Genomic DNA, 24,230 nt, shown 5'->3' with positions numbered 1-24,230 from the left:
TAATTATCTGTTTTTATACACACATATACAATTGGTATTAGACATTTGTAATTCTGTTTTTATATTTATAAATAAAACGATTAAAAAAGAAACAAAGTCTTATTTTCAGATTTTGCTATTTGCACGCAGGATGGAACACAGGTACTGCATAACCCCTGCAGGTTGGAACAAAAATACTGCAAAACCCCTGCTAACTTGGCAAAGAGGCACCTTTTAACGTGGTGATTCTCTTTATTTAGCAGGGGGAGAGTAACTGGCCCTATCCACCCCCAGCACAGGACCTCCAGTGACTGTTGCTGGTGTCTAAATTGTGTTTCTTTTTAGATGGTGAGCCCTTTGGGGACAGGGAGCCATCTTATTTATTTGTTATTTCTCTGTCTAAACTGCCCTGAGCCATTTTTGGAAGGGCGGTATAGAATTTGAATGAATGAAATGAAATGAAAACAAAATTGCAAAGTGATGACACTGTGTGACTGGTAAGCATAACTATGTCAAAAATACTGGACTATATATGTTAGCCATGTGACTAGAATTGTGTGTTCTTCACACAAAACAGACAGATAACATCCTGATTAGTAGATCAAATTGCATTCCAAAATGTTATGTACTTTACTACACTTACACAATTTTGAGCCTTCTACAGATGTTAGACTACAGCTCCCATCATCTCTATTGGCCACCATGGCTGTGGATAATGGAAGCTGTAGTCTAAAAACAGTAGAAGGGTCGAAGTTGTGCAGTCCTGGACTAAGAGGAGGGAAGGTGCCATAGCCCACAGGTAAAGGTAATACTTTATACGCACAATTGTAATCAACACTGGCATAGACAAACCCGCAGTCTTACTCTATGTGAAGGCAGTATATGTTCAGGTCAGATGGGGGGGACGAGGCCAAGATATATCCCTTGCCCCAAGCCACCAAGTTCACTGCTGAAATTTCAGGGGTCTGAAGAGACCACCGGGTGTGTGGCTGATTAATGGTGCCGGATGTGTGCACTATGTTATAGAGTATACAAAACAAGAAAGTTTCTTATTGGTTCAACTTTGGCCAGTGAAATAATTTGCAATGCTTCAGGCTATTAAATAGTTAGGATGGAATAGTGTATGCAACCATTTAAACTACACAAGACTATCAATCAGGCAGAGCAAGCCTACATTAGCAAAGATCTGATTCTCCAGTAAAACACAGACCCCTGAAGTATTTTGCACCACTTATAGTAACATGTCAACAACTGTGTATATCAAGGTCACAGGCAAGAGAGAAACCCAAGACCAGATTAAAAGGCTGTAATTCAAGTCGATGAGCTGTCAGGGATTGCTTCTAAAGACTAAAGGACAAGGCACCTAACCTAGTTATAGAGAGGACAGTTTACTAACATTTCAACAACCATCATGGTAAAATATCATAAGCATGCCTAAGGTCAACAAACCCAATAGCAAAAGCCAGGGGCCAGAATTTCTTACCAGAAGATTCTGTGAGAGAATCAGGGTTATATACAATTTGTCTGCATTTAGATTTTGTTTTTGTTTTTAAGAAAAAAATATGCTTAATTTTCAAGCCTTAGATAAGAGATTATTCCGGTGATCCACACAGACCATAAATTGTATTGTTTAATTCTCCTCTACTTTAAGAAGATGTTAAGAGAACATCTTCTTTGCTACGAACCACACCGCCCATTGAGATCATCTGGAGAGGTTCGTCTGCAGTTGCCACGGGCTCAACTGGTGGCTACTCGGGGACAGGCCTTCTCCGTTGCTGCCCCTGGACTTTGGAATGCGCTCCCTGATGAAAGAAGAGCCTCACCATCTCTGGCAACTTTTAAAAAGGCAGTCAAGATACATTTATTTACCCAGGCTTTTAATTAGATATGTTTTAATAGTGTTTTAATAGTTTTAACTTTTTAAATGTTAATTGTTGAGGTGTGTTGACGAGCTTCTCCAGTTGATCTCAATGGACAGTGTGGTTCATAGCAAAGACGACGTTCTCTTAATGTCTTCTTAAAGTAGGGGCAAATTAAACAATACAATTTATGGTCTGTGTTTATTGATTGTTTTTATTGTCTTGTGAACCACCCAGAGAACTTGCATTTTGGGTGATATAGAAATATGCTCAATAAATAAATACTTTCTTATGTGAAATTTCTCAATCATTCACTGTTGAGTAACCTTTTGAAGATAGTGGGCTTACAACCTTTTATTTCTGGAAATGAAAACATTTTCCAAAGAAAGGAAACAGCTTAGAATACCCAACACAAATACACAACTTCATGCAAAGCATGGCGGTCTTCAAGGCCACTAGAGACAGTTTTTTAAAAAAAGAAAAGAAAAAGGAAAAAAGAAAAGAAAAAAAGACCTCTCTTCTATCAATCTGCCTAAAGTTACCAGAGGCAACTCACCATGCTAAGAAAAAAGCCTCCCAGTCTCAGGGCAGTACACCTAGGATGACTGGATGCTGTAATTGTGGATGGGAGGGCCAATACTACCTTGCCAGGAACTGGGCTACATGAAACTTGGATTTGTTGTAAACTGCCCTGAGATGCAACGGGGTGGCATACAAACATAAATATTAACTAAAATAAGCTAAAAACTAACCTAACTCTGATTCCGTATGGCAATTCTTTGGTGGCATGCACTGCAGAACTTGGGCACAACACCGAATGCAAGAAAGAACGCAAGTGCCTGTGTCATTGGTTGGTTGTGCCCTCGAGTCGTTGTCGACTCCTGACGACCACAAAGCCCTGTGGTTGCCTTTGATAGAATACAGGAGGGGTTTACCATGGCCTCCTCCCACACAGTATGAGATGATGCTTTTCAGCACCTTCCTATATCGCTGCTGCCTGATACAGGAGTTCCTCATATTCTGGGCAACACACCAGCGGGGATTTGAACCTACAGCCTTCTGCTCTCTAGGCAGGTTACTTCCCCACTGTGCCATTAGGTGGCACGCCTGCGTTGTAGAGGTGTGGCAGAGGTGTATATATGAGAAAGAGAAAGAATGAATAGAGTTTTAGAGCCAGAATTTGAAAATGCTGCCACCACATCTACCCAAGTCTGAATACTTGTAGGTTTCTTTGTGCATTCCATTGAAAACATTCTTGTATGGCTTCCTCCTCAAAATTCTTCCCCATTTCAGACAGATGCTGCTGGCTTAGGCACCCGATTTTTTCGATTCTACTTGTTCAACTCTTGGGCTGGAGTAGCTATACTCCTGCCACTTGTGTACATACCTCAACTTTGGAATGTTCTCCTGGGGGATATCTGCTTCCTGGCTTCCTTTGCTGCCTTTATGAAGCAAGTCAAGTCCTTGCAGATTGATTCAGGTCTCTGCCCTTAGAGCAGGGGTGTCAAACTGCGGTCCTCCAGCTGTTGTGGGCCTCTCATCATCCCTGCCTACTGGCCACTGTCACTGGGGATGATGGGAGTTGTAGGCTAACAACCACAAGTGGAGGGCCACAGTTTGACACCCCTGCCTTAGAGGGCGGTGGTTTCTCTGTTCTTTTGCGGCTCACTTTCTTTTTTTGGTTTGCATCACTGGTTGTTTTAATGTGATTTTTATGAGTATTATTGTTCTATTTTAACCCTGTAAATTGCCTTGGGATGAACTGCTCAAAGATGGTTTAGAAATAGAACTATAAACAAACAAACTCTGGTTTGGCACTGGAGAGCACATGAACATAGCAGCAGCCCTGCTGGGTCAGGCCAAGGGCCCATCTAGTCCAGCATCCTGCTTCACCCAGCAGCCAACCTGCTGCATCTGGGAAGCCCGTAAGTGGGGGGAAAGAGGGCAAACTTCCCCGTCCCATCTGGTGTTCAGGGACATGCCCTCTCTGATCCCAATGGAAACATACAACTATCCAGGCTAGTGGACACTGACAGCCCTGTCCTCCACGAGTTTGTCCAATTCCAGGAAGCAGACTGCTCCTACACAAGCACAGGGAGGGGAAACACTCTTCTCCCCAACCATGGATATTTACAACTGCAGGAGAAGGCAAACTGGCCCGGAGAGCAACAGCTTCCCCACTCCACACAATTTCCTTTCTTCCGCTTGCTGCAGCTACAATTGCTTCTTAGTTGAATAAACCCTGTGATTGCACAATCCACAAATTGCTTCTCAGCCCACTTCAGCAACCCCCACGCATGCTAGATTAAGCAGCATTTCAAAATACTGAAGCGTCAGCAGACAGCTGTTGTATGCATGTACTGAGAATGCTGGGAAGTTTGCAGAATGGAAGTGGATTTTCTTTGAAGCGTCTGCAGGCAAACAATGCTGTTGCACTGTTGAAACAAACCAGTTTCGCCTGGTCAGTGCCTCAGTGGGAGCCCTGCAGAAGCCACTGGAAGGGCAGGAAAGGAGTGGAAGAAGGGCTGACAAAAATATGTTTAAGCCGTGCATTTTCTCTCTCTAGATTGAGCAGTTATGGGTTTATTTATTTTTAATGCTCAGCAGCAGCCTGTAGAGGATGGAAGGTTTGACCTGGACCAGGCGAGTTGTCTCAGGCATGAAGCTCAGCTTCATTAGGGCTACTGCACGAATAAAATGAGATGTGTTCCCGAGCTCCTGAGGGCAGGACTAGAACCAAAGGGTTGGAATTTCAAGGATGCAGACTCAGGATAGATGTGAGGAAGTCTTTCCTGGCTCTGCTGAAGCATGGAACAACCCGCCTTACATGGAAGTAGTGGTCTCTCCTTCACTAGAGGTTTCCAAACAGAGACGGGACAGTCATCCATCAGGGAGCCCCTGGCAGATTCCGCACCAAGAGGGCAAAGGGGGTCCCTCCCATCTCCAAAATGCTACAAATTCATGGTCCCCCTGCTAACTGAGCAAAGAGGCACCTTTTTAGAGTGGTGATTCTTTTTATTGAGAAGGAGGGGAGAACAACTGGCCCTATCCATCCCCAGAACAGCATCCCTCCAGCAGCGGTTGCTAGTGACTATCTTTTTTAGATTGTGAGCCCTTTTATTTATTTGTGTGTGTGTGTACACTGCTTTGGGAACCTTTGTTGAAAAGTAGTATATAAATATTCATCGTATATCCTTCTTATTTACTTGTCATATTTATATACTGCCCAAACTCATGTCTTTGGGTGGTTTCCTATATGATTTCCATGTCATTCATTGCTTGTAGGACTGTAATATTATGTCTATATAATCCTACCAGCAAAGCTGGCTGAATGTTTGAAAGAAGTATAATCATAATCACTGGACACCCAGCTAGTATTTTAAAATAGTCCTATCTTAATTTCTTAGATAAGTTCCCTAAATCCCATCTCACCACTGAATGCTTTGCTGCCTATTAGCTGTATCAAGCTTCACACAGAATTCAAGACTGTGGGATACAGACCACAAACTCCAACATTTGCTGCTAAGGGGTCCTGAAAACAGTTTGGCCCTGGCAATAAACACAAATAAAAAAAGGCAAACACTGCTCAAGTTCAAGTATTCTAGTTCAAGTTTGTCTTATACACAAAAAAGCCCACAATAAAAGTCTTTCAAGATTAAGAAACTGAAGTGTTTAATTCTGGAAGCCCGGCTTCATTGAACCCATTATCTGGCCACACTTTAAGCCAACCACTTAAAAGGCACACACACTTACCTCATCTCTATAGAGGGGGCTTGTGTAGTACATGATGTCCATTGCACTGCTATTGAGCATATCTCTTAAGCCACGAACTTTATCTGGAGTAATAGAGTCAACAGTGTCTAAAATCAAGAAAGGAGACCAAATGTTTGTGAGTCATGGTAACACTTAACAGTGAGTTTAAAACAAACAGTTCAAGTTAATATGGGTATACAAACTTCTAGGAACATTCACATTTGTTGTTGCAGATTCCTGCCTGCAACCTTGGAGAAGCCGCTGCCAGTCTGTGAAGGCAATACTGAGCTAGATATAGCAATGGTCTGACTCAGTATATGGCAGCTTCCTATGTTCCTAGTTGAAGTATTATTATTATTATTTTTACATTTATATCCCGCTCTTCCTGCAAGGAGCCCAGAGCGGTGTACTACATACTTGAGTTTCTCTTTCACAACAATCCTGTGAAGTAGGTTGGTTAGTAGGTTACAGGAAGAAAGCTGGTCTTGTGGTAAGCAAGCATGACTTGTCTCCTTAGCAAAGCAGGGTCTGCCCTGGCTGCATATGAATGGGAGACCTGATGTGTGAGCAATGTAAGATATTCCCCTCAGGAGATGGAGCCGCTCTGGGAAGAGCAGAAGGTTCCAAGTTCCGTCCCTGGCTTCTCCAAGATAGGGCTGAGAGAGATCCCTGCCTGCAACCTTGGAGAAGCCGCTGCCAGTCTGTGAAGACAATACTGAGCTAGATAGACCAATGGTCTGACTCAGTATATGGCAGCTTCCTATGTTCCTAGGTTAGGCTGAGAGCCCTGAGTCACCCAGCTAGTTTCATGGCTGAATGAGGATTTGAACTTCGGTCTCCCCAGTCCTAGTCCAGCACTCTAACCACTATACCACGCTGGCTCTAAAAAAAGATTCGAAATTAAGCACCAGGTCTTCTGATAGCACAGTAATTATCAATTTCCTGTTACCCTCTGGGGGTTCCTCAGAAGTTAAACAATTTGCTTAATTGTAACCGATGTTCTTCGAGTGGTCCTCTGTGCATCCACACAATGGAAGGTTGGCTGAGTGATGTATCTGGAGGTGGATGAGGTTATGGTAGCATCTGCTGTAGGACAGCCTTCTCAAAATGCAGCATCCTTCCTTGAACGGATGTCGAAGGCACAGTGCTTGGTGAAAGGAGATACTAAGGCTGTTCTCATGAGCAGCCTAACCCAGAAGAGGCAGCCCAGCGCTGCCTGCCCACCTAACTCCGCTTTGGAGCCCAGCCTTTAGCTACGAAGGGTGCAAGCGCACCCTTAATGCTGGGGCCAGGATCGTGTGTGCGCTCGGGCCGCCCAAAAGCACACAAAGATAGGGGTGTCCCCCAATGCACTGCACTCATCGTGCAATGCACTGTGGGATACCTTGAGGCCTCGATGCATTGTCCTGGCCTCTGGAGAGCTACACTGCATACAGTGGTGCGGATTGTGTGGGAGTGCGCTTCGCGCTCACCACCAGCATTACTGGATTGTTACAGGGTGGGGGGTAAGTTTTATGCAGCCTTCCCCCTGCCCAGCCTCCCGATTATGTGAATAGCCTTTCTTTGGACCAAGCTTCAGCTTTGCGTGTATCGCTGACCATGAATCCAACTGCCCCTTAAATGAAGTTTTCTCACACTGGCTTCCCAGTTGGCTCGAGATCTCCTTGCTTCTTGGTTGGCTTGTTGTCACGCCAGTCAAGTGCTGGCATGGGCAACTGTGCCCCCATTGGCTGGGTGGAGGGAGGGGGAACACTTTTGGAGGGAATTTCAAAATGTATTCAAAGGGGGAGCGGCGGAGGGACCTCATCTATCTATCAAATTTGTATACTACCCCAAACTTTTGTCTCTTCCGAAGAAGAGGATACATCAGGACAGGAGGAAGGAAGGCTTGGTTTTGTGGTTGCCTCTTCTCAGCACTGAGTATAATGCCGTGCTACCTATTGCTATATTGCTGGATCTCAGACTGACAAAGGGGGAATTTCAAATTGTATTCAAAAAGGGACTAGGAGGCAGAGAGAGCCCTGACATCAGGAGAGGAAGGAAGGAATCAAGGAGGACTTGATTTTGTGGTTACCTTTCTCAGCACTGAATATAATGTTGTGCTATTGCTTGCTGCTACAACTATCCAGTTTTGCCGGATTTTAGATTGACAAAGGCACAACTTGGGTGCCTGCCTGCAGCTGCGGTTTGGTCTGTTTGTGAGATGGTGTTGTCGCAAGAAATGGACAGTGGCAGCTCAACTCTGTGTGTGATATTTCTTAGTGATTGCTGTGATGAGCTCCATGTCTGGCCTTGACTAACTTGTGCTTCACTCACTGCTCTGGTCTGCTCTACAATCTGCATTGCAAGATGTACTCTGTCAGTGGCTGAAGACGTTGCCATAGTTGAGCTTATGGCTATGTCTGCTGGCTGCTAAGGGTGCTGCTGTGCTGTGGCAGCTGTTACAAGTAGGATGGAATCATAATTGTGTGTGAGAGAGCAACTTGTGCCAATGATGTTACTGCAGCACAGGCACTGTGGCTGGCAGTGGACTCTGGGTCAGTGATTGTTTTTGGTTGTCTTTGAACAGTGTGTTTGGTAAAACCACCCCGAGCCATTTTTGGAAGGGCAGTGTATAAATTGAAATAATAATGAAAATGATGATAATAATGATAATAATCCTTGGGAAGGACTCGATGTCTGGATAAAACAAACCAGTCAATAACACCTGTCTGACTGTGTAAACAAGAAATAATGAAACGTCGCTTACAAATTGAAATTGAAAGGCTGTGGCAGAAGAAGACCAAAATAATCCTAGTGGTATTTGGCACCCTAGGTGCAATTCCAAAACAACTTGAAGAGCACCTCAACACCCATAGGGGCCACAGAAATCACCATCAGCCAATTACAAAAAGCAGCTTTACTAGGAACAGCCTATATTCTGCGACGATATCTATAACAACAGCAACAACACTGATAATAAAATTCAGCCATCCCAGGTCCTTGGGAAGGCCTCGATGTCTGGATAAAATAAACCAGTCAATAACACCTGTCTGACTATGTAAATAAATAAATAAATAAATAATAAGTTGTTCTGTGTGACTGTGTGTGCTGCTTCTGTTCTGCAGCATTGTTTTTCAAGGCAGGGTTGCAAAATTTGCATACAGCACTCTGCTTTGTTTCGCCCATAGGGAAAAATGGGGGACTCAAATCACGCCACTGTTCCTTATGGGTTAATCCCAGGGACACCAAAGTGGGTTGGGTGGTACAGCGTGATAAGTGCTACCTACCACCCGATGCACAAAGAAATGGGCAAGTGCGTGATTATGGGGTATTTTTGGAACGTAATTTTTTATTTAAAAAACACATCTGCTTGCCCATTTCTTTTGTGGGTTGGGTGGTAGGTAGCACCCATCATGCCCTACCACCCAACCACTTTGGTGTCCCTGGGACCTACCCCATAGGGAACAGTGGGGTGATCCGAGCCCCTATTACTCCTTAAGGGCAGATTTTGGGCAAATTTCTAATTTGATTTGTCAGACTGGCCAGCAATGGCTGGCTGGTTCAACAAATAGATTTGAATTTTTGTGATTCGATTCAAGGTAGAATTGATTAAACAACAACTATTCGTGCAGACCGCTAACTGCAATGTCATGTCTACTGTCATGAAATGTATGAATCACATTTTCCCATGGGGTTTTCAGGACAGTTTCGGCCTTCCTTGGAAGAAACTGGATCGAAATATGGTGATTTACTTTGCTTCAGAGAAGAGTGTTGGCTTAGCAGGGGAACCGTTTTAAATAGATTCTTTGAATTGAGAACAGAGGTGAAAAGATTCATGGAAGAGATTAAAATGCCTGTGGTAGAATTTTTCCAGGTTCTGTACTGGTGGTGCTGAAGAGGGGTTTGACACTTTTTCATATATTGCCAACAGTACTTCTGGCTGAGCCACCTCATGGCGCAGCGGGGAAATAACTTCCCTAGTGAGCAAGAGGTTGCCGGTTTGAATCCTCACTGGTATGTTTCCCAGACTATGGGAAACACCTATATTGGGCAGCAGCGATACAGGAAGATGCTGAAAGGCATCATCTCATAATGCGTAGGAGATGGCAATGGGAAACCCCTCCTGTATTCTACCAAAGAAAACCACAGGGCTTTGTGGTCTCTAGGAGTCGACACCGATGGCGCAACTTTACTTTACTTCTGACTGTCCAAATAAACATCAAGCAAAAATACCTCCATCGAGTGCAAGCTTGGATCTCCACTCAACGGGCAGGAACTCAACATGTGTTGCAAGGTTGCTAAAATATTTGTCTTCTATTTTCCTTGCAGTATCCCGCATCCTAGAAGAGTGGATACCAAACGCTTAATTTAAACAAAACCATTTCTTATTCTGTAACAGTTCTCAGTACACAAAGAGTATTTTTCATTACAACAGTGTGGGAAGTGGATATCGACTGAGAGAGAGACTTGCCCATGATTAGCCAGTGTGTCTCATGGCTAAACATCTGGGTTTTCCACATCCAAAGCTAAATACTGTGCCAGACGGTTCCTTAGAAACATGACACTCATTATCTACTGGGATAATATTATTATTATTAATTACATTTTATATCCCGCTCTTCCTCCAAGGAGCCCAGAGCGGTGTACTACATATTTGAGTTTCTCTTCACAACAACCCTATTAAGTAGGTTAGGCTGAGAGAGAAGTGACTGGCCCAGAGTCACCCAGCTAGTCTCATGGCTGAATGGGGATTTGAACTCGGGTCTCCCTGGTCCTAGTCCAGCACTCTAACCACTACACCACGCTGGGTCGCTAATAATAATAACAGTGTCCCAAGCCTACACATTTTTTGGAATACCTATATTTTAATTAAAATTATGTCCGCAGTTAAGTCAGTTGCATGTCATTGTTAAGATTATTCACAAATATGTATTTCTGGGTACTCTAGAACTCATGCTGTTAACAAGCCTAATCCCATGACCAAATCATTTAACTTACAAGCCTCACATTAGCAATCCACCAAAAGCTTCTGGATGCTGCACTGAACACCTTGCTCTCCTACAGGCTACTAAAAGGCAGTGAAGTGGTGGGTGGATGTGACCTCAAGGAACACCCACCTCTCCCCAACAATACCGATAATCGCATAGGGCTCTACTACCTGAGTCTACTCATTTTAAGCAAGGGCATGGATAAAGGTTATGAAAAACAAGAGGCTGACTTATTGTTGCTCAGCAGACAAGAGGGAGGACTCAGCAGTTCTTGAGGTAGACAGGCATACTACAACCTGGACCAATCAAGACATACAACAGAGCTGAGAAAAATAGTGGGAGTTGCAAGCTGCTCCCTGTCAAAGTGTTTGAGTCTCTTTGGCACTGTTTATCTCACTTTTGAGAACCAAGCCTATCAGAGATCAAGAATCACCCACAGGATCAGTCCTATATCAGCAAGTAGCCCCTCTTGTGGAAAGAACCTACCATGCCACCTCATTTTTGGCCAGTTGTTGAAAATGTAACACTATGACAAATATGTTTACATATTAAAAGACTTCCTTCTCTCTACAACTGGTTGGGTGGAATAGAGAGACTCATACAAACCTGCTCTCAACTGAGAGCCAATTCATCCATTCACTTTCGGACATCTCAAATTTTTGTGTTTTTATTATTATTTTCCCCATTTAGAAACCAGAGGGACCCAAAGTGGCTAACAAAACATTAAAGACATTAACATCAATTAACACCCTAAAAGACAGCAATAATAATAATAATTTTAAAAGCAGCAAAATACCGCCAGGGAAAATACAAGATGAGCAACATGAAACTCCATTCAAGTCAGCCTGGCAAAACCTGCCTTCTAAAAGGGCTAATGACCATCGATTTGTCAAAAAGATTCAAATCACGACAACCCAAATGGGAACTTGAGCAGGTGAAATCTTATAGGACATGCAAGAACTGAGAGAGGAGAACATAGTTCAATGGATTATGGGGTCGAGAGACATACCTTTTCATTCAATATGGAAATGACAGAATGTTTAAAGATAATATATACTATCTGGAAATTACTTAAGACATCCAGTTTATAAATAAGATTAATAATTTATACAGTGGAATATATTGGAAGTGTCAGGAAAAAACAAGACCCTTTTTTTAGTTACTCAAGTGCAAACACAGTTCTGGGGGAAAAACTTTACTGGACAAGTTCTATATTATTAATTCCTGTAGACGGACCAGAGGGATGCACGGGGATGTGGCAAGCCCTGCCCCCTCTGCAGCCGCGACCAATGGCAGGCCCAGAAGGGGAGACACGTGCAAGGGTGGGAGCGAGGGGCACACAACGAGGTGGTTGGCGAGACTGCACAGGGGACGCACTTGAGGGAGGTCACGGCTGAGGGAGGAAGGTGACAGTTGACCAGCTGAGGGACGACAAGCAGGGAGGACCAGCCGAGGAGGATGGAGGGCCAGGATGGAGGAGGGCGGCGGGCAAGGACGGGTGGCAAAGGACATGGGGCAGGAGAGACTGGGGCAAAATGTTGGGGTGGAGGGCAGGAGGCCAGGACGGAGGAGGACATGTGGCAGGAGGGACTGGGGCAGAAGGCGACGGGACTTCCCCCTTTGGATGGCTGGGATGGAGGAAGACATGGGCCAGGAGAGACTGGGGCAGAGGGTGGGTGTGGGAGGGGAACGGGTGACGGGTGAAGCATTATGGACTTTTCAAGGGAGCTGGGTTTTTGCATATGATATTTTGAACCTGGACATTTGTGTCTCAAGTGAAAATTCTGGATTTGTTCTATGATCCATTTGTTTGTTTTCCTGGCTGTCCGTGGTCTCCTCAAAAGTCTTCTCCAGCACCACAAAAGTGTCAATGCTTTTTCTATCTTGCTTCTTCATGGTCCAACTTTCACATATATAGAGTATTGCGGGGAAAACCATTGTCTAAATGATTTTAATCTTTGTAGGTATAAACTCATCATGGCATCTAAATATCCTTTCCAAGGCCCTACCAAGTGCTAGTCTGTGGTGTATTTCTTGACTGCTGGATCCTTTACTGTTGATGGTCGATCCTAAAAGGCAGACACTATCCACCACTTCAATGTCTTCATTCTCAATTCTGAGGCTGGTTGCTGTACCCATTGTCATTAGTTTAGTCTTCTTTACATTTAGTTGTCCCGTTTTTTCACTGTGCTCCTTGACTTTCATTACTAGAGCTTGCAGATCATCCGCAATCTAGAGTGGTGTCGTCAGCGTAGCGCAGGTTATTGATATTCTTCCTCCAACTTTAAAACCACACTCATCTTCTTCCAATCCAGCTTCCCTCAGTATATGTTCAGCATATAAGTTGAATAAGTAAGCAGAAAGTATACAGCCTTGTCTTACTCCTTTGCCAATCTGGAACAAGTCTGTTTTACCATGTTCCATCTGGACTGTGGCTTCCTGTCCTGTGTATAGGTTTCTCATGAGAACAACGAGATGTACTGGGACGTCCATTTTCCTAAGGATATTCCAAAACTTGACATGGTCGATGCAATCAAAGCCTTTTCTGTAGTCAATAAAGCACATATTGACTTCTTTTTGGTATTCTTTGACTTTCTCAATTATCCAGCATGCATCAGCAATGATGTATCTTGTTCCTCGGCCTTTTCTGAAACCAGCTTGAACATCTAGCATTTCCCTTTCCTTGTAGGGCTCTAATATGCGTTGGATGATCGTTTTGCTAGCATGTGAAATTAAGGTATGATACACAACTCAATTAATCCTTGACTCTTTTGCTGCTGTTGTTCACTTAAAGCAATTCTGGCTAAAGATAAATTGTATTGTACAGAGTGGCTGCAGCAAGAATTCTTTGTGCCAAACACTGAAACAAACTACTATTCTAGGTACAAAAGAATCAATTGAAAAGCTGTAGGATTTTGCCCTCAAGGCAAACTATGTAAGGGTCAGAGGCACAAATGTATGTTTGCCAACAACTGCTCTCTTTTTGCCTCTATTAAAAAATACAAATGTTTATAATTCTTCAACGTGTGTGCTATGGGTAGATATTGCTTTCTTCTCTTTCTGATCTTCTTTGATGTACAAGTACCTATTACTGTACGCACTGTTGTGACTTGTTTCTTTTCAAATAGTGTTTTTTAAAAAGGACCAATGGCTCGAATCTGGTGGAGCCCCCTTCTCAAAGAGACTTGCCCAACAGGGGCCGCCACCGAGACCGCCTTGTTTCCAACCATGAGTGGTTCCAGGAAAAGGACCCTAAGCTGGATCTCATTTCTTGTGGGAGTGGGGTGGGGATTCCGTATGAAAGAAGATGCTTTTAACTACCCTGGACCCAGTCATTTCAGGACTTTAAAAAGGTCAAAACCAACCCCTTGAATTTAGCCCAGAATCTTAAAGCTAGTCATCTTTTTGCAAAACTGGTGCAATTGGCTTCCTGTGGACAGCCTCAGACAAAGGGCCTGTTGCTGCATTCTGGACCAGCTGAAATTTCTGGACTGTCTTCAAGACCAGCCCTATGAACACTACATTACTCAAGTCAGCCCCACAAGTTGCCAGGGCATGCAATACTGCAGCAAGGTTGTTCTGGAACCTGCCCACAAGGTAAGACCAGAACCTCCACAAAGCAGTGTCCTCAACTCCCAATCCTGCAGTAGCCCCAGAAAAATATCAGAGTTGATGGTGCTGAAAGCTGCTGAGGGCCTGGAAGAATCAACAGGGTGACACTCCCCCTGCTGGTCTCCTGACAAAGACTGTTGACCGGGTGATCAAAGCAGGCTCCAAATCCAACCTAGATCAAATCCATGCTCCAAATCCTAGATGGAAGCTAGAACGAAAGGGATCCTGAAAATCAGTTTCATCCAAAAGAGATGTAACTGTTTCGATGTAACTGTGAGATGGAAGACACATTTATGAAAAGGGAGCTTGTACATGAGTGTGTGTGTCAAAGAGAATGTACACAGGAACATAGGAAGCTGCTTTACAGAGTTAGACCCTAGGTCCACCTAGTTCAGCATTGTCTATACTGACTAGCAGCAGCTCTCCAAGGTTTCAGGCAGGAGTCTCTCCCAGTCTTATTTGGAGATGCTCCCAGGGATTAAACCTGGGACCCTGTACATGCAAGCAGATGCTCTACCACTAAATTACAGCCCCATCCTGTAAGGGGAATATCTTACAGCAGGCAGTGCTCACATGTAGGCACCCACTGAAATGCAAGCCAAGGTGAACCCTGCTTAGTCAAGGGGAAAATTCAGGCTCATTACTAAAAGACTGGCTCTCCTCCCCATTCTTCCGGGCAAAATAAACAGCATGGACTTTTGAAGTGTTGTGACTCAAAGGTCTTTCCTATGCCCAGAACTAGTTGTGCAGCTTTTAACATGTCTTAAATGCTATGCAGTGAATTAAAACCTTCAGAAATGCCAAAAGGCTCTTAGTCTAAGAAGTTATCACACACAAAAGGGAAAGGACTGGGCAGGACCAAGAAAATACACAATTCAGAATCTGCTTTGCAGAATTGGACAGCCATAATGTCACCCACTCAGTCTCTTCAAGGAAATGCAGTGAAGCACTCACATGGCGGTGTTTTTGATGATCCTTCCTTGGTCCATTTTCTGTCCAATGCCATGCACAACAAACACAATGTGAGTTGTCGGTGATGGCTTGTCTTCTAAAGTAGCTTCTTCAACATAGCCTCGATGAAGCCTTGTCCCACTGCTTGAAGCTGCAGGGAGAGTAATTGCCACTATTTCAGTCTGGCTTGTGAAGAGGCATTTACCTGGGGTGAGTAAAGCTCTCCTCCATATGGCCAAGCAGAACAGTTTTTGTGAACTGGGAGTGTGCTAGTGTTACCTCCCACCACCCCTTCAACACTAGCACTCTCTGTTTACAAGAACGACTAATAAATATGTATATGCAGAAAGAGGGGCTACTAAAAGATATATGCAGGCAGCCATGTGGACTTATTTGCAAAGCTGATTTTGTTTATCACAAGGGTTCTCGTACAGATTTGAAAAGCAGATGTTTATGAGCATTGCAATTCAAACCAGCCCACCAACTAGCTCAGCCTTCTCCGATAACTAGACCAAAATCTCTGCCCTGGCAGTTTGTTTTCCCCTTGCAAGTGATCACTGAAGGTTTGTCTGCAGTCAAACAGCTGCCACACACCTTCCCAACTCAGGTCTTGTAAACCGGATATTGGGACCGAGTGCTTTGCCTCAGAAATGTGGTCGGAACATTCCTGATTTCGACACACAATGGGAAAAGCACTTATTAATATCAAACAAATAATTTCTGCCTAGATCTGTGGCTCTTGCAAGAGTAAAGCAGGCCTGCCTGGGGGGGAAATGGGGTGGCGGGGGGAAGCCCAAACCTTTTCATGACATTTTCATTAGGATTTGGAAATCAAGAGCTTTCCCCAAAACTCTTTAAAATGTGGTTTAAATCGTATATCATAAGAACATAAGAACAGCTCTGCTGGATCAGGACCAAGGCCTATCTAGTCCAGCAGCCTGTTTCACACAGTGACTCATCAGATGCCTCGGGGGAGCCCACAGACAAGGGGCGAGGGAATGCCCTCTCTCTTACTGTTGCTCCCACCACAACTGGTATTTAGAGGTATCTTGCCTCTGAGGCTGGGGGTGGTCTATACTATAGCCACCAGACTAGTAGCCATTGATAGACTTGTCCTCCATGAATTTGTGTCCCTTTTGATGATGTCCCATCACCACAACCTGTGGCAGAGAATTCCATTGTTTAATTAATCCACTGTGTGAAAAAGTGCTTCCTTTTCTTGACCCTAAATTTCTCAGCCTTCAGTTTCATAGGATGAGCCCTGGTTCTAGTGTTGTGGGAGAGGGAGAGGAGTTTATCTCTATCCACTCTCTCTACTCCATACGTAACTTTATATACCTCGATCATCTCTCCCTGTAGTTGCTTCTTTTCCAAACTAAAAAGCCGCAGATGCTGTATCTTTGCCTCATAAGGAAGGTGCTCTAAGAAATAGCTTTACTTCCTATCTTGGTCAAACCTGGGTATGACACTTGTCCTATCCAGGTTTTGGTTGTGTGAGCAGCCTCACAGAGTAAAACAAAGACTCCAGAACTCGCCGACCGAGTGACCCACATTTGGAGAGGCTTAGTTATCTTCTTGACTTGGGGAGGACAACTATAAACAGAACCCCTGGAACTAAATACATACAAATACTTCAGCCACAAAGATTTGGTAAACACAGAGGTTGCTGCCCATTTTAACTTGTAATGGTTTTCACAGGAGTGCAGTGGAAAATGGCTGCTGCAATCTCCAGATTCTATTCTGACCAAGGTTTTCTTCACAAAAGGACGGCGACAAATTGAAAAGACGACACTGTCTACCTAGAATAAAAGCCAGCTCAAACAGCTTTACCTTTGGAAAATCCCAGCTTCTGAGTGACAGTTCTTGCAATTTTTGAAGTTGTTGCATCGCTGTAAAGATACACTTCATCCACACTATGCCAGTCCACATGGTTACGACTCAGCTTTAAACTATGAATAGCTGCAGCAGAAAAAGGACGGTCTTTAGCTTAAAGAATGAGGAGCAGGACTTCTCTCAAAGTCAGGCAGAGCAAAGAAGGGAGACAAACACAAAGATAAGCACAGGACTGTATGTATTCCAGGCATTTGCATCCTGCCCAGTCACAATGTCTAGAACCTTGAGAATAAAATTTCCTTTCTCTTTTTTTAAAAAGAAAAACAGAAAACAGGTTTCCTGTCAAACAAGGTTCCAGAAACACAAAGAAGTCTGATAACAGGGAACCCCATAAGAGATTGGACCAAGCCTGCTATGGTCATAAATTCTAGGTCACGTCACCTCTGCTTGATTTTTCCACTCTGCCTTTCACCACAGCCAAACCTACAGAATGCTGGAAAAAGCCCAAGCCCACCAAGCATGCTACATTAACATTTATGCTCATTTGGATTTGCATGATTTGTTCCCAGTCCACACTGGACACTTTCTTACTGAGCAATTTTCCCTTGGCCAGGGGAGTAGGGAAAGCTTGCGCAGAGTACACACAGCCTGGGTACAGTTGAAGACTAGATTGTATAGTTTACATATTCTGTAGCCACAAGCCACTAATCCCCCTGCTAACTTGGCAAAGAGGCACCTTTTACCGTGGTGATTCTCTTTATTTAGCAGGGGGAGAGTAACTGGCCCTATTTACCCCCAGCACAGTACTTCCAGTGACTGTTGCTGGTGTGTGTCTTAGGTTTCTTTTTAGAATGTGAGCCCTTTGGGGACAGGGAGCCATCTTATTTGTTTGTTATTTCTCTTTGTAAACCGCCCTGAGCCATTTTTGGAAGGGCGATATAGAAATCGAATTAATAACAATAACAATAACAATAACTATTATTATTATTATTATTATTATTATTATTATTATTATTATTATGTAACTATTCAGATGCTGTTCCCGCCCCTGCTCCCCAGACAGTTTTTGGATTCTCCCTTGTGTAGAATTGGAGAAAAATCACATATACAGAAGTGCCTGCATGCCCAAAAATTTGGTCCTGACATCTAAACATTTGAAATATTTATGCCATAGTGCAGCATTCCCTTGGCAGAGCAGAGAGACAAGGTGAGTCATATGCATTGCAGATACACAAAACACTGATGTGGAATTGTTTGGGAGCAAAAGCAGAGGAGATGGTGCTTTTAAAGCATTTTTCTAGAGAGCCTCATGTGGGTAGATGCTCACACCCAAGTACTACTTATGAAGGGCTGAACTAGACATTACATAAACAGAAATCTCTGCTGACTCTTCTTTTCTTTTTAGAACTCACAACCTTTGGAGGAGATGTGAAGCAGGAAGCGGTGGGGGTGGCAGCCATGTGAAAGCCTTCTCCTGGCCCTCCTCCTTTTTCTGCTCCAAAGCTACTTCCCCACTCCACCAAAAAAGGCTTTCCGAAATATGGGAGCCCAAATGCACATTTGCCTCATGCCATTGCATTATTTGCCCTTTACTTGTCTGGGGTTGCAGTGCTGGGGATGCTAGGGTGATAAAGAGTCAGTGCAAATGATGACTCCCAATGGTAAAGACTTGCAAGAGCATCGTGATCAGCGGAGGGCACAGTCTGGTCCCCCCGCCCCCAACTCAGGGACTAAAGAAAGAGTTCTGGTGTTCTCATGCTGCTGACCAGCAATCAAGCTACCCAGACAAGTGAGCTTGTGGAAATACCAGTCACTCCTTGTGGGCAAGGGCAGGCCTCCAGTAGGACTAATCATGATGCTCTTTGCAGGTAAGGCAGGTACAAAGAATCAGGAAGATGTCAAATGCAAGACGGCACTTTATTAAAATAAACCAAAGCAGCAATGGCGATTAAAAAAAAGTTATTCTGCAGGAGAGAGAGAGAGAGAGAGAGAGAGAGAGAGAGAGAGAGAGAGAGAGAGAGAGAGAGAAAGGCTGCTTAAAGGGGCAATTCTTCCCCTCAGAAATCCAAAGTGGGAGGGCTGGAAAATAATTACCTCTGAACTATCCAATACTGGTGGACCTCGCTAAACGTGCTACTGCTGTTCATGGTTCCGCGTATCTGGGGTCTGAAAACAGGCACCCAACCTTGGCATACACGGGTACAGAACTGTGTATCCACAGTTCCTAGGTGGCCGGAAGTGACCTCCAGGCTAATTTCCAGCCACCATTTTGTTTAAAGGAGCCATTTTGTTGTAAAAAAAATTTGTAATGCTATTTTTTGGAGGAAATCCCCAAAATGGGGGTTGGGGGGCATTGTTGGACAGTTGGAGAACCGCAGAGCATAGTATGGCACTTTTTTGCTCCTATTTCCACCATTTTGTGCTGCTTTGTGCCCTGCAAAATCTCCACCCCCACCCCACTCAATGCCTTGTTATCTGCAGTTTCATTATCCACGGAAAACAGCAGGAACAGAATCCCCGCAGATGAAAAGGCACAGTTGTACCTTGCTTAAAGTGAGAATAGGAGTACTGTTGTTATTCATAGCAACAGAGGCAAATCAGCAAGGAAGGGCAATGAAACAACTTCGAGACTGGAACACTGGTACTCACCCTGAAGGTTTCTTCTTGCTGGTGTAATGGAGGTCAGCCATTGTGGCCTACCCCCACCCATATGCCCCAGAACGCAGGACTATGCAAACAAAGGAAACTTTTAAACAGACCCTAGTAGGTGGTTCCCTTCAGTTCCACTGGAAAGCTTAAAACAAAAGTAAGCCACAAAACAGGTAGAGCAGAAAAGAACCACCAACAGCAGCATATAAGCAGAAACAACAAACCAACCAAGCTGGAAAAGATATCAACGACAATGGTATTATAAAACAGAAACAATGCAGAGCTGGTCAATTATTTATTTGCAGATCAGGTTAGTACTAGCAGAAGACCCATAAAACCATGTGTGGGCATGAGTGACCTCCGTTACACCAGCAAGAAGAAGCTTTCACTGTGAGTACCAATGTTCCATTCTCTGTTGGTGTAGGAGGTCACCCATTGTGGGAAATACCACAGCTCACAACCCAGGTGGGGAAAAACACATTATGTGGGTCTACTGCTTAGGAAGCACCTGCTGCAATACTCTACAGCCAAAGGATGCTCTAGAAAAAGCAGCAAGGTCTAATTTATAATGTCTTGAGAAAGTGGAGGGAGATTTCCACGTGCCCTGCCGATTTTATCCAGAGGTGTTAGTAGAAAAAGCTGCTGGCGTAGCTGCTGATTTTGTGGAGTGGGCCATGACCCGAGTAGAGGGAGGCAAATGTTGCAGTTCGTATGCTAAAACACAGGCATATTCCTGTGGTTGCTGTAGACACCTTCTGGCCCACAGTAGATGACAAGAAAAACATGAACATGGAATCCGATTTGGGAGAGGAAGCAGTATGTGAGATGTAAATACTTAAGGCCCTTCGAACATCAAGCTTATGCCATTGCCTTTCTTTTGGGTGGAGAGGGTGTGGGCAGAATGAAGGCAAACAGATAACTTCCAATCTATGAAATGCTGGGTTCACCTTTGGGATACATGAGGGATCAGGTATGAGTCTTACTGAGTCTTTGGCAAATATACAGAGGTGATCCTTAACAGAAAGGGCCTGCAGTTCAGAGACATGTCTAGCAGATGTGATAGCAACCAGAAAGGCAACTTTGAACAAAAGAACTCAAAGAGGAGCCTTACATAAAGGTTCTAATGGCGACAGATACAAGACTCTGGACAGTGTATAAATCCCAGGGAGGGAAGCAGTGAAATACTAGAGGGGAGACACGGGTGGCACCCCGAAGGAATTTTTGCAGTAGTTGATGCCACGACACCTCACCTTGACTGGATAGAAGCAACACAGGTGCTAATCATGATGCTTGTTTTTTTAAGGCGTTGGGTCTTAAACCCATAGCTAGACTGTCCTGAAGGAAGGCTAGCAGCTCCTTGAGACCACAATTTGAAGTCTACAGAAAGTGGCAAGAAAACTGCTCCATGTAAATTGATTAAATCCAACTGGTGGAAGGTTTGCGAGAGGCGAGAACTGTATCGATGACAGCAGGAGAAAGACCTTGATGGATCAGTGATTGAAGCTCACCCTCCAGGCAGCCAACTTTAACCAGGCTGGGTCTGGATGAAAAACTGGACTTTGACCGAACAGATCCCCCCTTTGAGGAAGGAACAGAGGACTCACTGTTGCCAGACCCATATCTGAGAACCAAGGTCGTCTGGGCAAAAAGGGAGCTATCAATATCATTTCTGCAGTTTCTACCCTCAACTTCTTGAGGCATCTTGCTAGAAGGGCGACTGTGGGGAAAGTGTACAGAAGCAATGGTGACCATGGCGTTGACAGTGCATCCACCACCTCTGCTGGAAACCGAGAGAAGAATCTACACAGTTTCATGTTGATTGGGGAGGCAAACAGGTCTACCTGCACTCGAAATTCTATTTAGGTTACAGAAACGTAGGACGTGCCTACTGTTGGGATCTATAGGAATATGCAGATATGCTTCATTTAGATCGATTGAAACTAGGTAATCTTGGCTCTTTAGGGCCTCTGCTATAGACCTCAGGGTTTCCATTTGGAATTTCCTTTTTACTACATATTTGTTGATGAACTTTAGGTCCATCACCACTTGGAATCCATCCTTTTTGGGGACAACAAACAGGATAGAATATACCCCCATTCCCCTTTGGATGGTCAGAGCTACCTCTATGGCTTCTATTTGTAGGTGTTGGGATTGTCTGGAGAAGGCCTAAGTGATTGTGAGATCATGGGGTGGGTAGGAATCTGGGCTTCAGACAATGGTGGGCTCTATTTTGATAGAACTGCTGAGAAAACCCATTGGTAGAAAGTAGACAAATCCCAAGCATGCTAGAAGTCCCGAATACATCCTCTCAGTGGTTGGGAGTCAGGCTTGCTGTCTGGAGGCTTTGGCCTGGGACAAGTAGACCTATATTGGAGCTTGAAGACCTGCCTGCCCGCTATATTCCAATAAGGCTGGTGGCTCCTAGGGGCCTATCTAGCAGGGAAGGATGGACAAAAAGCCCTATGAGTCTGGGTGAACTTGCATGGAGCCCACTTTTCCTCCTTTTTAAGGGAAAAGGGAAGGGTTTTGCACCGATCCTTAGTTTCTACTAGGAAGTCCTTAATGGCCTCGTCCCCAAACAGTCTGGAACCTAGTTAAGGAACAGAAGGAGGTGGTTTTGGAGGTGCTATCAACTTGCCAGTGCTTCAACCAGATATTTCTTCTAGCCAGTATGTTAGCACCCACAGCTCTGGCAGAAAACCTGATAATAGCCAGGGTAGTGTCAGTTGTGAAAGCTGCAGTGCTTTGCAGCCTCAACAGAAGAGCATTGGGGAACCTAGGAACATAGGCAGATGCCATATACCGAGTCAGACCATTGGTCCATCTAGCTCAGTATTGTCTATACAGTCTGGCAGTGACTTCTTGAAGGTTGCAGGCAGGAGTCTCTCTCAGCCCTAACTTGGGGAGATGTCAGGGAGGGAACTTGGAATTTTCTGCATGCTAACTGGGCAAAAAAGCACCCTTTTCACATGGTGATTCTCTTTATTTAGCGGGGGAGAGTAACTGGCCCTCTCCACCCCCAGCACAGTACCCCTCCAATGACTGTTGCTAGTGTCTATCATGCTTCTTTTTTTATTGTGAGCCCTTCGGGGACAGGGATCCATCTAATTTATTTATTATTTCTCTATGTAAACCGCTTTGGAACCTTTTGTTGAAAAGAGGTATATAAATATTTGTTGCTGTCATTTGTTGTTGCTGCTGCTTCAAGCATGCAGGAGCTCTTCCCAGAGCGGCTCCATCCCGAGGGGAATCTCTTACAGTGTTCACACATCTAGTCTCCCATTCAGATGCAGCCAGGGCAGACCCTGCTTAGCTAAGGGGACACGTCATGCTTGCTACCACAAGATCAGCTCTCTTCTCCATGAGAGAGCTAGTCTTGTGGTAGGCAGGAGAGGAATTTTCTCTGGGTAGCCCTTATTAGATTTTGATGCTTTTTTTCCAGAATCTGTGGAAGAAGATGAGGAGGAACTCCTCCTACTTTTCTTCCTTTTCAGGTGAGCCTTGTGTGCTTTGGGGATCTCTGATTGACTGCTGCATTATTTGCTTAATCCAACCCTATAATTTAGAGGGACTGGATAGCCCTGCAGGGAGATTGGGCTGCAGTAGTCTTGTTGGGATGGAAGGAGCACTAGGGGGTGAGAAGGGCACACTGGGCCAACTCCTAAGGGGGAAGGATTGGTCTCACCAATCCGCAGTCCACTAGGATCTCCTTCTGTACATCTTCATCCCCGCTCTCCTACTGTTCATCTGCATCCCTGTCCTGTCAGACCCAGAATCTAGGTGCTCTGTGGCTGTTGGCTGCTCCAGGGAAACCGGCTGCAAAGGCGGGAGATGTGAGCACTCTGCAAGCTGATGCTGCTGCTTTGTCTGAGAAGGCAGCGGAGGCGGATCTGAGGGGTCCAAGGAGGCTGCTTGGGATTGAAGTGGCGGTGAAGGCTCCTCCAGTAATGGCAGGTGCTTTGCCTGCTTGGATATTGTGCACACTCCTTTCCCTCTGGGTGCGGGCAGCTAATGCGCTTCGGTGGCAAGTTGTGGGGAGAGCAGCTCAGGCCATGGGGCGCTTGCGGAGATCCCTCTAGTGTCCCCTGTGGAAGCGGCCTGCAGTCCCTTTGCTTCTATTTTTGGCAGGAAAGAAGTATTTTCTTATGTTTGGCCCTAAAGGCCAAAACATTCATCTTCTTCTCTCCAGAAGCCATGAAGTCAGAAGTGGGGGAAAGGCGGGGGTGGGGGCAGAGATGACAGGGAAAAAGGAAAAAACCATGAACTTCTTGGTTTCCCCCCATTTGCCTTAAAAAGGGGGGGGGAGTACATCAAAAGGCAAGCAAAGACACAGCAAGGATTCTCAAAGCCACGAGACTAAGGTAAATGGGACCAAAGAACACAAGATAGGCCTGAAAAGCAAGAAGCTCAGAAAGCGGCTATCTGAAGAGAAAAGCAGGACAATGGACTGAAGGGAACTGTCTACGAGGGTCCTTTAAAAAGGTTTCCTTCATTTGCATAGTCCTGCCTTCTGGAGGATGTGGGTGGGGATAACCCACAACAGGTGACCTCCTACACCAGCAGAGAGTGCCTAGCGGTAACAAAAGGCACCTGATCCAACACTCCTTGTTAAACAAAAAAACCC

The 24,230-nt window shown here is 44.7% G+C and overlaps 1 protein-coding gene across 6 annotated transcripts in view; it reads right to left on the bottom strand.

The window, feature by feature from the left end:
- The window catches only part of DDHD1 (DDHD domain containing 1), a 57,519-nt gene that overhangs the window by 15,908 nt on the left and 17,381 nt on the right, over positions 1–24,230 (bottom strand). For all 6 annotated transcript variants that reach the window (XM_053287261.1, XM_053287279.1, XM_053287251.1 and 3 more), the window contains 4 exons: positions 16,955–17,083; positions 15,128–15,275; positions 9,807–9,913; positions 5,592–5,698 (listed from right to left, as the gene is read on the bottom strand). In XM_053287261.1, coding sequence (XP_053143236.1) covers positions 5,592–5,698; positions 9,807–9,913; positions 15,128–15,275; positions 16,955–17,083 — 491 coding nt within the window. The remainder of the gene's footprint in view (positions 1–5,591; positions 5,699–9,806; positions 9,914–15,127; positions 15,276–16,954; positions 17,084–24,230) is intronic.

This window comes from Hemicordylus capensis, chromosome 1, assembly GCF_027244095.1.
Source record: "Hemicordylus capensis ecotype Gifberg chromosome 1, rHemCap1.1.pri, whole genome shotgun sequence".
NCBI lineage: Eukaryota > Metazoa > Chordata > Lepidosauria > Squamata > Cordylidae > Hemicordylus > Hemicordylus capensis.
The sequence above is the reverse complement of the archived record's forward strand: the minus strand, read 5'-3'. Positions and strand labels throughout refer to the sequence as shown.